The sequence below is a fragment of the Abrus precatorius genome, unplaced genomic scaffold (assembly GCF_003935025.1).
Source record: "Abrus precatorius isolate BTA unplaced genomic scaffold, Abrus_2018 Scaffold8, whole genome shotgun sequence".
Classification (NCBI taxonomy): domain Eukaryota; kingdom Viridiplantae; phylum Streptophyta; class Magnoliopsida; order Fabales; family Fabaceae; genus Abrus; species Abrus precatorius.
In genome coordinates, this window is record NW_020874428.1 from 38,170,575 (window position 1) to 38,186,734 (window position 16,160).

At 31.2% G+C, this 16,160-nt stretch overlaps 1 protein-coding gene across 1 annotated transcript; it reads right to left on the bottom strand.

Annotated features, from left to right (window-relative positions):
• Window positions 1-7,182: 7,182 nt before the first annotated feature.
• On the bottom strand, window positions 7,183-7,746 carry LOC113847879 (protein LATERAL ORGAN BOUNDARIES-like). Its single transcript, XM_027477179.1, has one exon. It carries the CDS (start codon window positions 7,744-7,746, stop codon window positions 7,183-7,185), a length of 564 nt encoding a protein of 187 aa, XP_027332980.1.
• Between the last annotated feature and the right edge of the window lie 8,414 nt (window positions 7,747-16,160).

Here is a 16,160-nt window from a genome sequence, read left to right on the forward strand (position 1 = left end):
GGAATTCTGAACTTGAATTGGAGGATGAAAGTGTGTGTGATATTAATTGTGGTATTTGCAATGAGATTATAAAGAAAGAAAGGTGAGGAGAATATTTAGAATGAAAGTTATGATGACACGTGGCGAGGGAGACGAACACTTGGTGGAGGGGTTGCATGGGAGTGTAGTAGATGTCGTCTAATAGTGGGGAAAGGTGTTGGCGTTTCAGTGTTTCATCAGTGAATGGAATGGCCATAGCTCTCTCCATCGGTGCAAATTCACACCATTCTATCAACATTCCTCAACGTCTGTTCGTTTCATCAGTTCTTATATGTTAATCATCACTTTCAACGGATACAGACTCAACTGCCTATTTTATAAAATCTACTTCTCTATTATGTTCATATATAGTAAATGGTTAATTACTTACCTAATTTGATTAGATTTATATATGGGTAGATTATATGATTAACGGTCAATGCATCCAGAACTATTAAATATTTCAAAAAAGAACTGGGGTATAATTAATGAATAAATATATTAAATTACTACTCTTATGCGTACGTAATTTTATGTTTACATTTTTTATAACTTTGTTGAGTTTAAAAGTTTGAATAGCTTGTAATTACTTTATAACATTAGAAGAGTGAAACAAGACAAATTGTTGAATCACTGTCCGACAGATTGCAAGTTGTCTAATAATTTTTCTTGTCTCAGAACGAATCACTGTCCCATCCTCTAAAAATCTGAAAAAAAAAAAACACTTTGAGAAAATGTTTGGGAAGAGAGATTTTAGATAGGGAAAAAAGAAAACAATTTTTTATGTTAAATAAATATATTTAAAATTAATATTTTTTAAAATAAAAAATATATAATTTTTTAATTTTAAATTAAAAATTATAATCTCCCTTCCTTGTAAGAAAAAGTCCTCTGTCAAACAGTAAGTATATTTTTTAGGGTGGATTGTGGAATAGTTTCTACGTTCAATGCATTTGGGCCAAATCTCATATACTTTCACATTCAAGTTTTGTGAGAGACGGTATTCAGGAAAACTTCTGTTTGGACAGATATTTATAACAGGTCCTCTATTAATTTTTTTCCTTCAAAATAAGTAATTCAAATAAATAATAAACCTAAATAAAGTTATTATTTTGAAACTTTATACTAAAAATAATAAAATATAATTGTATTATTTCTCAAATTTTCTTTTGTTAGAGAAGGAGGCGTTTTTTTTGTCCTGTTAGGATAAGTTTTATTTGGAGATCGAGAGGATGTGGTGCAGGGGTTAGGTTCATCTCTGGATGTACATTTCAGGACACTAGACTGTATTTCTTTCAGTACCACTACTATTCGATCCAATTAATATTTATATGTTATTGTTTGTTGAAATTTTTTATAATTTAATATTTTATATGGATTATTAAACTATTTTGTTAGAACTTTTTAAAAATATGTTTAATTTTTAAAACAATTATTGTTTTTAGCTTTCTTCATCCTATTACCCGTTTAATCAACTATTTTTATTTTTTCTAAATTAAAACAAAAATATAATTTTTTAAATATGAAAATAGCATTTCTCTTAGATATTAACCTCATTTGTCTAAATACGTCACGACCCTCTCATGGACCTCGGTTCATGCTAGTACTCTTTCTTCTGAAGTCAGGGCCCATCATGGATTTTACTACCGTTAGGGTTGAAAGTGTGCATTTGGTAGATTGAGTTAATTTTTGTAAAATTTAAGTTTGACCTGAATTTTAAAACATATAAGGATGATTTATTACTTGATTTGATTTATTTTTAATGTTTAATTTAAGCTTTTTTAAAGTTTAAAATAATTTATAACCTTATTTAAAAGTTTTCTTTGCATTAAAACTTTTTAAATAGGTAAGAAATCTTATTCCTAAATAAGCTAGTATTATCCCTAAACTTTTATATAGATAAACGATTTAAATTTTTAAATAAAGTAAACATATAATTTTAAAAGGTTATATAAATCAAATATTCCATACGTCGAAATGATGCGATTGCTAGTTAAATAAACCAATTTGCTAAGATCAAATTAAGGCTAGTAACTTAATTTTTTTAATTGAATAATCTTTTAAATTTTGTAACTTATTTAATAATAAATTTGACCTAATTTAAATTTAATATAAATTACACAGTAAAACTCACAATAAATAGTTTGACCTATCTTTACTCCAACCTTTTTTGGTCAGTTCTTCTAGTCAATTTGACGAGTGGAGTATGAAGTCCATGAGTCCAAAGTCCTAATTACTTGGGTGCTTGAACAAATTAGCCAATATTGAGAATGTGACGGAGCCTAATGATTTCAAATTGAATATACTATACGTGGTGGAAGTTGGAATAATGTCTGATCATGGCAGAAGCATATCTTACAATTACATATTCCAACAGTTTCATTCTCTTATAATATTCAGTATATGTAAAGAAATTGGATACTAAATAAACGACTGTTATTGAAAAGTAGAATAAGAATATCTGGTAATGTTTCAGAATGAAAACCACGGGAGAGAAATGGAAAGCATGTGTTGGATTCATCAAGAAAAAGGATTGAAAGAATGAGATGAGAGCATCTCTTTTTTCGTTAGTCATGGTTTGTTTTAACGCTGTAGTGGCAATCACATGGCCATGATGGTCATTAGCAAATCTTGATGAACAACTTTTAGCATCAAATGTTGTAATACGAAGCTCATATCTATCAATAAAAGAATTGGATAAAAGCAGACAGTGGTCCTCGTACGCAAACCAGCTTTAATTTCTAGATCTCTTCCACGTACTACAGCAATTTCTCCCCCTAATGAACACACCTATCTTTCCCTAAACATAACTTTGTTTGGATTGAAAATTTATAATTATTTTAGCTTATACATATACGTTTATAACTTAAACCTTAAATTAAACATATATTACCTATATTAAACTATTTGTTTATATGTACGACTATTTATCAACATATAAAAGAGTTCAATTTTTTTTTTTTAAAATGAGGTGCTTAAATTTTGAAATTTACGAGTAAAGAAAATATCAAAATATATAACATTGCATCTCTCTAAGTAGCGCCTAACTCGTGGCATTTAATTGCCTAGTTCCCCATTTCCCCACAGTGTCAGTTAGGTGTATACAAACGTATGAGTCCACAAATTTATACCAAATGTTTAGCGATATTTACGTTTGTTCTTCAGGGAAAATTTAGATCAACTGTTTTATAATTAACATTATAATTAAAAGTAAATAAATTATAAGTAAAAATATTACAGGTTTACTTTAACAAAATGATAAATTAATCTTTATATCAATTTTTTATATTAACATAATTATTAGCTAGTATGACACACGCGCATGTATACACATAACAACAGGTCAGTTATTCACTATTTTTTTCGTTAGTATAAGAAATTTGTTAAAATATTTTGTTGAATATGCATCATTTTGAAGAGAAAATTATCCAATGTAATTTTATTATCTATTGAGTTCGGTTCTAAATTTAAATTTGCTTCAATATAATTAAATTTATGTATTTGGAATGATTTATGTGTTTACATATCGTCGCTTATTTTCCATAAAGGAATTCAATTCACTTATATCCATATATGTTCGATCATAGATGCTTCTAGTTTCACGTATGGGCTTGATCCTCACATGAAATGCATTAGTTACTTCTTATGAGGTAACATGTTTTGATGTTAATCTGAAAATGAACCCAAGACCGCTGCCAGTAAATTAATAATATATTTTTTAATCTGTATAATATTGTACATGAATAATTTTTTATCATAAAGTAAAATTAGTATTAATATATTTAGTTATATAGTTTTTCAATAAAATTAATTACACACAACTTTTTTAATACTTAACATTCTTGCATAGTTTAAAAAAAAATAAAAGAACACTTAGACTCTCGTTTGATACATTGCAAGTTCAATATTTAAATGATTTAGACAATCAATGCTATACACGGGTGTTGGAGAGGAAGATCAAGAGGGGAAATGAAAGTGAAAGAAGGGCTTCTGGGTCAAATGGATTTTTGACTTCGAAGGCAGCTAGAGATTACTGTAGCAGCATAATAATTCACATATTTGAAACGGATGGCAAGAGATTGGAGAGCGTAACGGTGGATGGGAGTCAAATGAAGATGGAAAGAGAAATAATAGTGAGTGGTGATACGTTGTTATCAAGACTTAGAGTTACCTCATGAATGATGACCGATGACATTAGCAGCTGAGTTATGCTTTTCAGACTTCGGAATATTTTCGGTACACACAATTGAAATTGACACATCACATGTGCACGTATACTTGTCTCAATGACTGTCTGTAAATACTATTAGAGTGACAATAGACTCGTTTGTCTCTCTTGACCATAATGTGACGAATGATGCAAGTACATTAGTACATGTTTGGGGTCTGTGAGTCTATGTAGAAAGAGAGAGAGTGGAAATTAAACCACATAACGCGAAAGATACAAGTCCCGGGACCCATTGTGGGCTTTTCTTGGGTGCACGAGGACATAAAGAATTTGTTGTGGGGGCTTAAATAGGGATAGGACCCCCCACATGCTTGTCCTTTCTAATAACTTCACCCTGCCAATTTTCACCTGCTCTTTGCTTCTTTTCCACGTCTTAGAGCAGAGTGAAGAAGATTGATGGGTTTGATGGATTCTGAAATTATAACTATTGCATTCATTCAGAGAAACAACAAGTTCAGAAAGCCATACTCACTTTTTCTCTGAGCCACCACAGTGTATATATATCACACCCTTAATTTCCTTCGGTTATTTATTTGCAACATCAAAATAAACTATATATATTTTTAGTTCCAATGCTAATTATACCAATTAAAAGGGACTTGATGGTATAAGAGAGATATTCCGAGGGATAGTTGATCAGGGATTAGATTTGGTTCACCAAAAATTCCAAGAAAGAAAAGGTCGTTCCCTTTGGTGATCTCGAGGAGGAAGCGGGGTCAGGGTGACTCTCATGGTCATTGAGTGAGGACGATGAATCGGAGGTCTTAATATGGACGTGACTCTCTCTCTCTCTCCCCCTGCGAGCGAAGGCCCTCGATCGTGTCCCTCATATACATATTCTTTGAGAGAGTGTGTGATATATCGAGGGAAGAGTGTTCTGACTATTCTTGATTTTAATGACTGTAACAGTGTCTCTGTGCTGTGTGCTGAGAGAGGGAGTAGATAAAAGTGACTGACAAAACTGAAGGGAGAAACAGAAGATGTTTTCAGCATGTAGCCCTGTACTTACTAAGATTGCAAATACACATGAATATTATTCAAAAATTAGAGAGAGAAATAAATAATTGAAGTATACAAAGATTATTTCATTATTTGTATATAATACTATATACAATTAGGTTTAGTATTTAATTTGATTATTTATAATAACACGTATATATGGTATAAAATGAATGACGGCTTTCTTTCTTTTGGAAGATGAAAGGTTTCATTGTTTTTTTCTTCAGGATTGATCGGGAAATTTAAAAAAAAAACCCTAACCCTATCCGTAATATATACTTGGATTAAGATTTTTTTTTTCAACGCTGCAACTTCTGGGATTCTGATCTCACCAGGATCGGATCAGAAATTTACCTGTCAAATTGCAAACCAACATTTGCCTAGATAAAGAAAATCCAAACAAAAAGATGTATGAAGACTTTATTCGAGGGTTTCTTTTTAATTCTATTCGCTTAGTAAATGAAGCTACCTTGTAAGTAAAAATAATTGATATTAATTCGAATGCATGCAAGTTAATGTCAATGTAGCTGCAGTATGAGAGAGAGAGAGAGAGAGGATGAGTGAGAGGGGGTCATTCATACTGTTTCACAGTATTGTCTGGAGGTGAGTGTTGGTGGTTGACAGTAACAGTTTCAAAGGGGACTCCTGCAGGGTACATCTTCGAAGGGTAGAGAAGAAAGAGAGATAGAAAGAAACAAAATAAGAAAAGCTAAAAACCCTAAGGATGAATGAACTACTACTATTACTTTATGTATTGGATCCAACAAGGACAGCGACTGTGGCTCACTATTTCAGATATTATATGATTAAAGAAAAGAGGGGGTGGAACTAACCCACAGTCTCACGGGAACACTGGTTTAGACCGAGATTCATCATCACCTTTTTCTCAGTACGTGATGAAAACTACAATTCAAACTAGTTTGGATTGCAGCAGAGACACAAGTTCAGAAAAACACTGCTCGTTTTTCCTGTTAGTTGAGTTCATCGAACACCATACCCAATGCCAATTGCATCTCTCAAAAAATCTAAAACACATTGCTAGCAACATGATGTGGTTGGTTTATGATCAGGTAAGACAGACTTTTACATGAAAAGTCCACAACTCTACATGCTAATTAAGTAGCTGAACTGAAGCTTAATATTTAGCCTTTGTGGCTGTGACTGTGCCATTTTTACATTACCAGTAATTAACTCGATTTCCTCACACTTGTTTATTTTTTTAGTGACTTCATGTTTTGGGAAACTATATTTATTAATATAAGGCAAAATTTATTATGAGATCTGTTTAATTGCTGGAGGTTGGTGTAGTAAATTCACAACGGATAGTTTAAGGGAAAATTATTCGAATTTGTAGTTTAGAATCAGGTATATAAACTAGGGTAATTACTAGAGTAAAAATAACATAATCAAAAGGGTGGTCCACAATTAAGACTAGGAGCAAAGAGGGAAAAACGAGCAGGAATATATAGCCAGAGTAGGAGCAAGCGTCTAAACCATAGAGTTATTAGGCTTTACAACCAATTAATGTTATCGCTTACTCATTCTTAATCATAAAGAATGACGGAGAAATATGTCAATTCCGCTTCACATTGCACATGCCTAGAGTTGCACTGAATACACACAATAAGAGGTCTAGTAGTCATACATTACTATGCATGTTCTACCAACTTAATTATTTTAGGCTCTAAAGAAAAGACTACCTAAGTTCCTGGCTATAAGTTTTAAACAATACATGCTCATCATCTAGAGAAGAAAAAGCAGCAAATAAAATTAAGAGACACAGTAGAGGTTCAGTCACCTAGCTAGAAGAGTCCAACTAAGGCTACGCAACCAAGAGTCCATAATAGATATATATAATATCATCACGCCATCAGAACATTGCAGGCCATGCCTCAAAAAGTATAAACCCTAGAAAGGGTTAATACTGCAAACTTAATTCACAAATTACCTCCTCCTCCACCTCCTCCCTCACTGATGTCCTCCGAAGAGGTATCAGTCCAAGGAAGAGAATAAGGAAAAGAATAAGCAGTAGTAGGAGATTGTCGATAAAATCCGCTTCCTTCATTACCAATTCTTGCAGTAAAATGCCTTTGGGGCATTTGTTGAAGTGAAGCAAGTCCTGGTGGCACAGAAAGAGATGCTGGAGGGATGTCAGTGAAGGAATAGCGTAGCAGATCAGCGTTTGCAGCATCAAGCTCCTTTTGGAGCCTTTGAACTTGTCTCTGGAGGAAAGAGATGGCTCCTACACAGCCATAAACTGGGTCCCTCACTCGTGCCTCTGCTTCATAGGCAAGGGAGTTCACTGCATCTTCCCTCTGGTGAGGAAGGAGTTCGTTAAGGAGTTTTGTCACGTTGCTAGCACCGAAAATTTTGTGTACGTTTGCAAATTTTTGAGGCTCCTCGGGTGGGAAGTAAGGTGCAAAGATGCATCCTGGCATGCATTTCCTCCTCAAGAATTTGCAGGCAGCACACGGAGAATTGTAAGAGCTGGATGATGCCATTTTCCCTGCACTAGAAAGATTGTAATAAAACCAATAAACAAACTTCACATTGAGTCAGTTCTTCAGTAAGCAGTTTTAGATTCAAGTTGCACCCCTTACTATATTCTACTGTCCTTTGTTCTTGGATCTTTATTATTATGGTTGCAGAATTATATACATATCAGTAACACTACCAATCAGAAAAAGCCTTTCTAAGGGTTTAGAATTGGAATAGTATTACTCGGATCTATAGACGCTTAAGGCTTTTATTCATCGATCCCTCTTAAATCTCTCCACACACAGACAACCCTTAACTCCCACCCTTCCCTAAGATACCCGTACATGCAACTTAATTATGCTGGCTGGCTTAAATTTAAAGATTCGTTGTCACTTTCAAGTATAATATTATATACGATTATCTTTATCCTTGTTTTCTAATATCCTTTTCTGAAAAGATGTATTTTTTCTTTCCTCTTTTTCTTTTCTTTTTTCTGTTCATGAATAAAAAAAATATTAGTGAAGTGTTCTTAGTTTTAAGCATGAAACTCTCTGCAAAGTGTCGATCTGAATTTCTCCTTATGTTTATGGGTTTGTTTTCCTCTTTGTCTTCATTTTCTCCATATCAGGAAAACTATGTTGATACACTTGCTGAGACAAAAACACTTTATCTGTATAATTCTTTCTTCGGTTTAAGAATTAATTCAGCTGCATGACCAAGTAGCAAGTCATAATTTCCTTCTGAAAATATTAAATCAGTTGAGCCAGCTAGGGATCTGGCTGATGCAACAAGCCATGATTACATTTCATGACTGCATATGAAAACAACATAAAAATGGAAAAGCCCTAAAAAAGCATCGTTTTTGTTATCAACCGTTACTTTACTTGAAAGAAACAAAAACAGAAAATAACTATATATGAATAAAGAGAAGGAGCAAAGGAGAAAACTACACACGAACGAACATGATTTTACCTGTTTTTGATATAGGTTTCTTTGATATCAGATGAACTAAAAGGGAAGTACCTTTTTCTCCCTTGTTAGAGGTCCTTCAGAAGCTGTTCTCTTTTTTCCTCCCGAGACAAAGTAGCCTAAGCCAACGTGAGGTATAAGCCTCAGATTTGTTATCGGAAGGAGCACTCCTAAAGAGGAAACCCTAATTGAAAGAGATACACAAGGGAAGAGCGACAAACAGGTATAGCGAGAGAGAGAGAGAGAGAGAGAGAGAGAGAGAGAAAAGAGAGAGAGGGTGGTGAAAGCTGATAATTAAGTGGCAAAAGGTCATAGAAGAGGGGTGAAGGCAAACAGCATTGAGTGGATGGAGAAGGAATGGATGCAAAAGACAAAGGTAATAAATGGAGATAGACTAGAAAGAATAACTATGACCTTGCATCCAATAATAATATCTATCAGGAATGTGGGTGGGGATGTCTTACATTCTCCATCCTTCTCCAACTCATGCACTGAACAGACTATGACTTATATTTTTGGTAAAACATCAAACCTGATTTTTGAGCACAGGCAAAGTGCATTCAGAAAATGGGCCTAAAATGGTATTTGTAAATCAAATGAATAGGAAAAGTTAATAAGTTGCTATTAAAAAAATTAACATCGCAAAAAAGACATAAAAGGGAATGGTCATATATTGTTGAGGATCAACTTGATAATTATTAACACCGTGACCAACAAATTTTGATACCTATCGAAATGCTTAGTGGTTTTCTTTTCTATCTTGTTGTACAAGGACATAAAGGGTAACAACTAACAATGATGTGTGTGTGTATGTACGATCATCTTTCGCACCAGGAGCAGAGATGGTTGGACTTTTGTGTATCAATAGATCATAATCCTCCCTAGACTCTAAACAATGATGATGCAGTTGTTATTGTATTTGCAAAATAAGCATAATATATACATTGTGATATTTTAAGTACACTGTATCCAACTGCCCTCATTATTTAAGTATACAATGACAGGAAGTAGCTTAATTTCATAGCTTACTACAGTAGCTGGGAAGTGGATTGACCGAGGATAAAGTTTTAGAATATATAGTATAGTTTTTGTTCATTTCTAGTTTATTTATATGTCACCTTTGACTGTGCCGTGTTATGTTAAGTTTGATAATAAAATATTGGATAGAAAGAAAAAGAAACATTCAGCAGTTGATTTAGTTTGCAAACCTTATATAATTAGACATTTTAAAGTGTGCATATTGGTTTTGACTCGATTGATAAAGCGTTTAAATTAATGTCTATATATATATATATATATAAACTTCGAGCTACCTAGTGTCTCTTTCATTAATACTTTGGAGTAAATTACAAAGAAAAAAGGGATTTAAATTTCATATTGAAGTAGTTATGAAACATAATTTACGTTGATGGTCGAATTTTGAGAGAACATGACACTAAAGAAGCTGCTCCTGTCAATTTAAGGCACTATTGTCTGTAGGCAGTCTAGTGATGCCACGAAATCTCTCTCCATATCAGAGTGATGAATCATTTCGTAAATATGTTAATAAATGCTGCTGGAGTCGAAGCTTTAGGTCAAATTTCATTGACTGCGGCTACTCCTTTCTGCTTCATGTCCTAGCTGCAGATGTAACGTTTTGCTGTTGTTTTTGTGTGTATATACATACCCGTTTCATTATTTTGATATTAAATAATTGACTATATATTTCACATCATATGTCCAATTCGCTTCATATATGTAATCAGTTTTATTTCTTATGAATTATACTTTATTTTTTATATACCACTTTAAAAACTTTCTCTAAAATTGAAACAAATTAAACAACAAATTGTCTCATTTTACTTATAAAACACATTATTTTACAACATTAATTTTCTTTAATTTGAATAAGCTTATGACGCAATTTACTTTTGCCTGCGAAGATCACTTTGATTAACGGAGGTTAAACTGGAAATATCTGTGTGTAAAAGTATATTATGCACTTACTACAAGAAAAAAAAGTGTTTCCTTCGACGTCCACATTGATTCAACCACAATAGGCTCAGAGTGAAGAAATCACTCTTCCGATTCACTTTTGTTTTATGCTGCCCTTGTTTGTTTACGTGTCAGGTCACAATTTCAACACAAACATATATACACTTTAATGTATCATTTTACAATTTTTATTTTATTTTTAATAATTCTCCTCTTATTTTAACACACACGCCTATATCATTCACATTTAATGAATGAAATATTTTTTCAATACATATTTTCATTGAAATAGCAATAAAGTAATGATTTTATTATTTGAATAATTAGATTTAATATAGTACATTATTTATATATTATTTTCTATACATATTTTAAAAACAATAAAAATAAATAAAATTGTTCCGAAAATTGTATATAGAATAATTTCGGAAAATTAAATCCATTCTTAGATGGACCTTTTCCCTATCATGATAGTGCACATCACCGTCTTTGACTCCTTTTGGATTTCTAATTTTTTATTTAAATAATTCAAAATCAAATTATTTATAATAACATATATAATTATTCTCAAAGTGATTTTGTGATTAAAAAAATTAAATCTTACTAAAAAAAATTGTTCCAACATGATCTTGTGGTTGATTAAATGCTATTTTAATAGAGATCACTTTTCCATGTTTTTAATATTGTGTGAAAATTTTTATATTAAATTTTACTTTGACAAAGGTTTTAAAATAGAATTATTCTATTTTGACTTTTTTTTATAAAATTTAATTTATTTAAAATCAAGTTCATAAATAATTTCTTAAATCCATATTTAATATAGTATTTAATAGTGAAAAATGGCTTGTTAAAGAGAATTCAGAATAAAAAAAAGGAAGTTCTTTTTTTTTTCCCATTAAAACAGAAAATATTGTTTCTGGCATGATCAGTGACACGTACTCTCAAAGAGGTAAATTTATTTTTTTATTTCGGTTATTTAATGTAGTAAATTTTATATTTAGTTGTAGTATGTGCCTTCCTATACTTTTTTCTTATTCTTGAAATATGAAAAGTGTGCAACTCATACGATCCTTCAATTTTTATATATATTATTCCATACATGCATATTCTTTAATTTTATCGAGAAAGAAACAGAAAGAGAGAGAATTATTAAAGTTTCTTTATTGTTAGTAAAAATATGAATAAAGTTATAATATTATATTATAGCATAAACACATTTTAGAAGACTTTAGTTTAAATTTTGCAAACTCATTTTAACTCACGTGAACCAAGAGATGCATATAGAGCTTGAACCGAAGTTTTTAAATTATATTTATTTAGTATTTTGAAAATTGGATCAATTACATTGGCTGGTTCGATCTGTTAAATTGAAAATCAGTTAGTTGTTAAGTCTGTTCAATTCAAAAAATCAATTTGACTAGAATTGAAACATTAACTATTGAATTGGTACTTCTATAAGTTTAATGATCAATCTGATTCTTAAGATATTGGTATTTATAGTTCATATAATATAATATATTGTAAAAAATTAAAGTGTGAAAATTTAATTATTAAAAAATATGCCCTCGTATATTCTTAATGGCTGGGGACTTCAAAATTCTCACACTCCATGAAAACTAGAAAACCACTTGGTTGTGTTAGGAACACAAATTAGGCACTAAACAAACATGACCTACACTAGTTCTAAGCATCGTTCAAGGAAGCTTTTCCTTTTCCATATGCCCCACCAGGCCCTTTTCCCATGCCTCCCCACTGGCCACTGAAAGGCCCAAAAATAAAACCTTCTGTTAATGTAAAACCTCAAATATAATATATACTTGTATTGTAATTAATCAATAACCTAGCTAGGATGGTAGGTATATTGAAAATTAATCAGAATGGTTCCTGTTGTTACATTTTGATTTTACACTTACCTTGTTATGTTGGTATGGCTTGCTCTCGAAATCTTTTTAAGCTGTTAAAATAAAGAGCAAACAGCTGTTTTTTTATTTTTTATTCCCCGCAATCACCAATAAGATCCTAATTCGAAAGAGGTGAGGGACAATAAATAAACTCATTATTTATGACCCCTAGAATTTAGAAGTGCCTACTATACCTACATATAAACATATGACATATATATAAAAACCTCTATTCATTCCTATACGCATTAAAAACTATTTTCTCTTTCCTCATATATATAGGCAAAAGATGGTTAACTACTAATTTACTGTGATATAAAGTGAAGAAAATACTAGAGGAAAGAAAAACGTTACACTGCGGAAAGGCAAGGGCACAAGGCATAACACAAGATTGAGAGTAGAACTAAAATAGAATGACGCTTGAGTGAGAAGGAAAAAGAGATTGTAGAAAATAAGAGAAGTGGTCCACGAGTGATGTAGCTGCACTGAGTCCTTATCACTTTCACAGCCTTTTGTTATCATCGTTTTCAGTCCCCATCCTCCCCCGACCACATCTTTGAATAGTCCTTCCCCAATGTTTGGACCCATCTGTGTCGCAGTTGCAGAGGCTGACCAAAGGATGAGACTCGGTTTTCTTCACCTGCTTACCCCATCTTGATTTGGACACACTGCACTGCCACTCACAATTTGTGATCATCTGCTTGTGCTATAACTTACGTTATTTTTCAACCCCAAAAACAATAATACTATTTTCTTCATTTTTTATTTTTTTATTTAAAGTTAGAGTCCTGCATATTTTAATTCTTGAAATTATATAAATATTTATCAATTTATTTTATTCTAAAATTAAAAATTTTATTAAAATTAATTAATTCTTATGCTCTCTAAAATTATAAATATACCTCAAGTTAGTCTTTAAGATTATAAAAAAAATAATTCCTAAAAATATAAATATCATTCATTTTATTCCTTCAAATTATAAATAATATTCAATTTATTATAAACATGGATGATTGGTAAATACCATGATAACACTTAATTTATAACATATATCATGTTGCTAGAAAAATTTGACCAAAAAAAAAGTCAAATAGACCAAGATTTTAAATTTTAAATTTTTTTATCATAATTTTGAGGAGAAAATTGACATGAGCCTACAGTTTCATGGATTATGATAATTAACTTGTTAGATAAAAATTTTATTTCATAATTTTAAAGACTGAATTGAATAGAACATATAATTTCAATGATTAAATTAAATGGTGCCTATCATTTTAGAGAACTAAAATGATTGATTTTTTAAAAATTTTTAAATTATAAATTCATTTTCATAATTTTATAGACTAAATTAACATATATCTATAATTTCAAGGATAAATATGAATTATTTTGTAATTTTGAAGACTAAAATGGTTGATTTCTAATAATTTTAAAATTATTTTTTAATAATTTTAGAGACTAAATTGAAAATTGTATATAATTTTAAAGACTAAAAGTAATGTATTACTCTTTAAACTTATAACACTTAAAAAATATCTTTTTTTATATTTAAATTATTTATAATTTTTTAATATTTCTCATTTATTTCTTTAAAATTTCTTATATCATTATTATTTTTTCTTTTTATAATGATATAATTACACAAATAATAATTAAAAAATGAAAATCTTAGTATTTATTATAAACTTGGTCACAGAAATTGAGAACGTAAATTTATACAATAAATTTTCTTCATTACAACATATAAGAGGAAAGGAATTAAAGTTATTAATTCACATTATGAATTGGTGACTTCCTTAATTTATGTTTAGAAGCTAATCGTATACTTTTATTTTGAGGTGTATGAGATGGAAGAGAGAGAGATAAAAATATAATGTGATGTATGATTTAAAAAAAAATAAAAAATAGAAAAGGTATAAAAATATTATACGAGTGTATGAAAATAATTGTTGCTTTCGTTATTTGTACTAAATGCAAATTTCCTGATAATTAATAGTAGTATATCATGGAATACTATTGATTATTTCTCTTTGGCTCTAGGGATATATATGTTGTCCGATGTCTTACATGCTAACATGCATAATCTTTGTTACCCTTTGGGAACGTGCCACATTATGCTTTCTACCCGTACAAAAGTTGCATGGCTATATTAAATATTCATTTATCAACAGATTATGAATATGTGAACGAAGTAATAAATTTGTATAGCAAACCCTGTGCCTGTATAGTAATTTATAAATTTGATCCCTCTTGAATGGGTTGCAATGAAAGCTCAGAGGAATTATGAGATTGCACGACACGACATATCGCTACTGTTCTTTCCTTTACATATATTCCTGGGAGAGATTATGACTTTAGATGAACATTTTCGATGTAACAAAAACAGGGTTTGTGTGTACACGTAAGAATAGGAACACGTTATCTTCATGTGTTCGGAACAGTATTGATATTCATCCTTTTTCATCAACACACTATTAACTCCTCACTATACAAACATGTGAGACTGAGAACCAACATTGCGCACAGGCAACCATCCCACGGATAAATTAATAGGTACGTACGCAGTGACGTGCTCATTTCCCACACCTTAAGGTTTATTCCATTTTGATGCCAAGGATCACTAACAACAAAAATGGTTCATATTAAATATTCATTCATTCAATTAGATCAAAATCCTTAAACAGAATGATTCACAAATTTACTAAAACAAATTCACCACCACTTCCCATGAATACTCGTAGAAAAGTAAATTTATTTTCCCCGTCCCTATCATTAAAAAATTGAAAAAAAAAGACCTACAGATATTCTCATTTGTAAGTAGTGTGAAATTAGAAAGTGCGGATGTGATAGCTGTTGCGTGCCTTGATGTGTGATTAAGTATAACATGCATGCTCTAGTAATTAGAGACATGATAATTTGGCAGAATGATAAGTGCTAGCATGATAGCTTCTACAGTTCTTCTAGCTTAGGCTAGCAAACCCAACCAGAACGTGTAATGTTTCTGATAGCTGGGCCGCGAAGTTTTCAATTTAACAAGATTCTGATTCCTGTTTTCAGAGAAGAATCCCATGCGTCGGATTCACTGCCATAACAACATTTCCGGCCACCCCCATTCAATCACAATTTAAAATTATCATTCAGCAGCAACTGAATTATACAACTCTGCCCATGACTCTATAGTCACATGTGAACTCTCGGACTAGATGGTGATCGTTTATATGTTGAATTTTTAATGAAGCATTTTTCATCATTATCAATTGTTCTAGTTCAAACATATGAATATATTCATGAAGATATTTCCAAAGAAAATCATGGCAGAGAGGTGTAGCTCTGAACATTCATTAGATGGTTGAAGTAAGGCCTACCCTACATGTAGAATCCAAGCGAGATGAGTCCCACTTCTTGTACCTCGCTCGAGTAGTTAATTAAAGCTCAAATTAGTGCCAACAAGGGTCAAAATAACTTAATAGAAAACTTCAACAAAATTTAGAAGGTAAATTCTACTGACATAAATAAACCCTTCTTTATATATCAGATTAATTGTTAATAAAAATATATATTTTATATGTTTACTTGAAAATAGAAAAGTGGTG

Excerpts from the sequence above, each read along its gene's own strand:
- LOC113847879 (XM_027477179.1), bottom strand. The coding sequence starts at position 7,746 with ATGGCATCATCCAGCTCTTACAATTCTCCGTGTGCTGCCTGCAAATTC.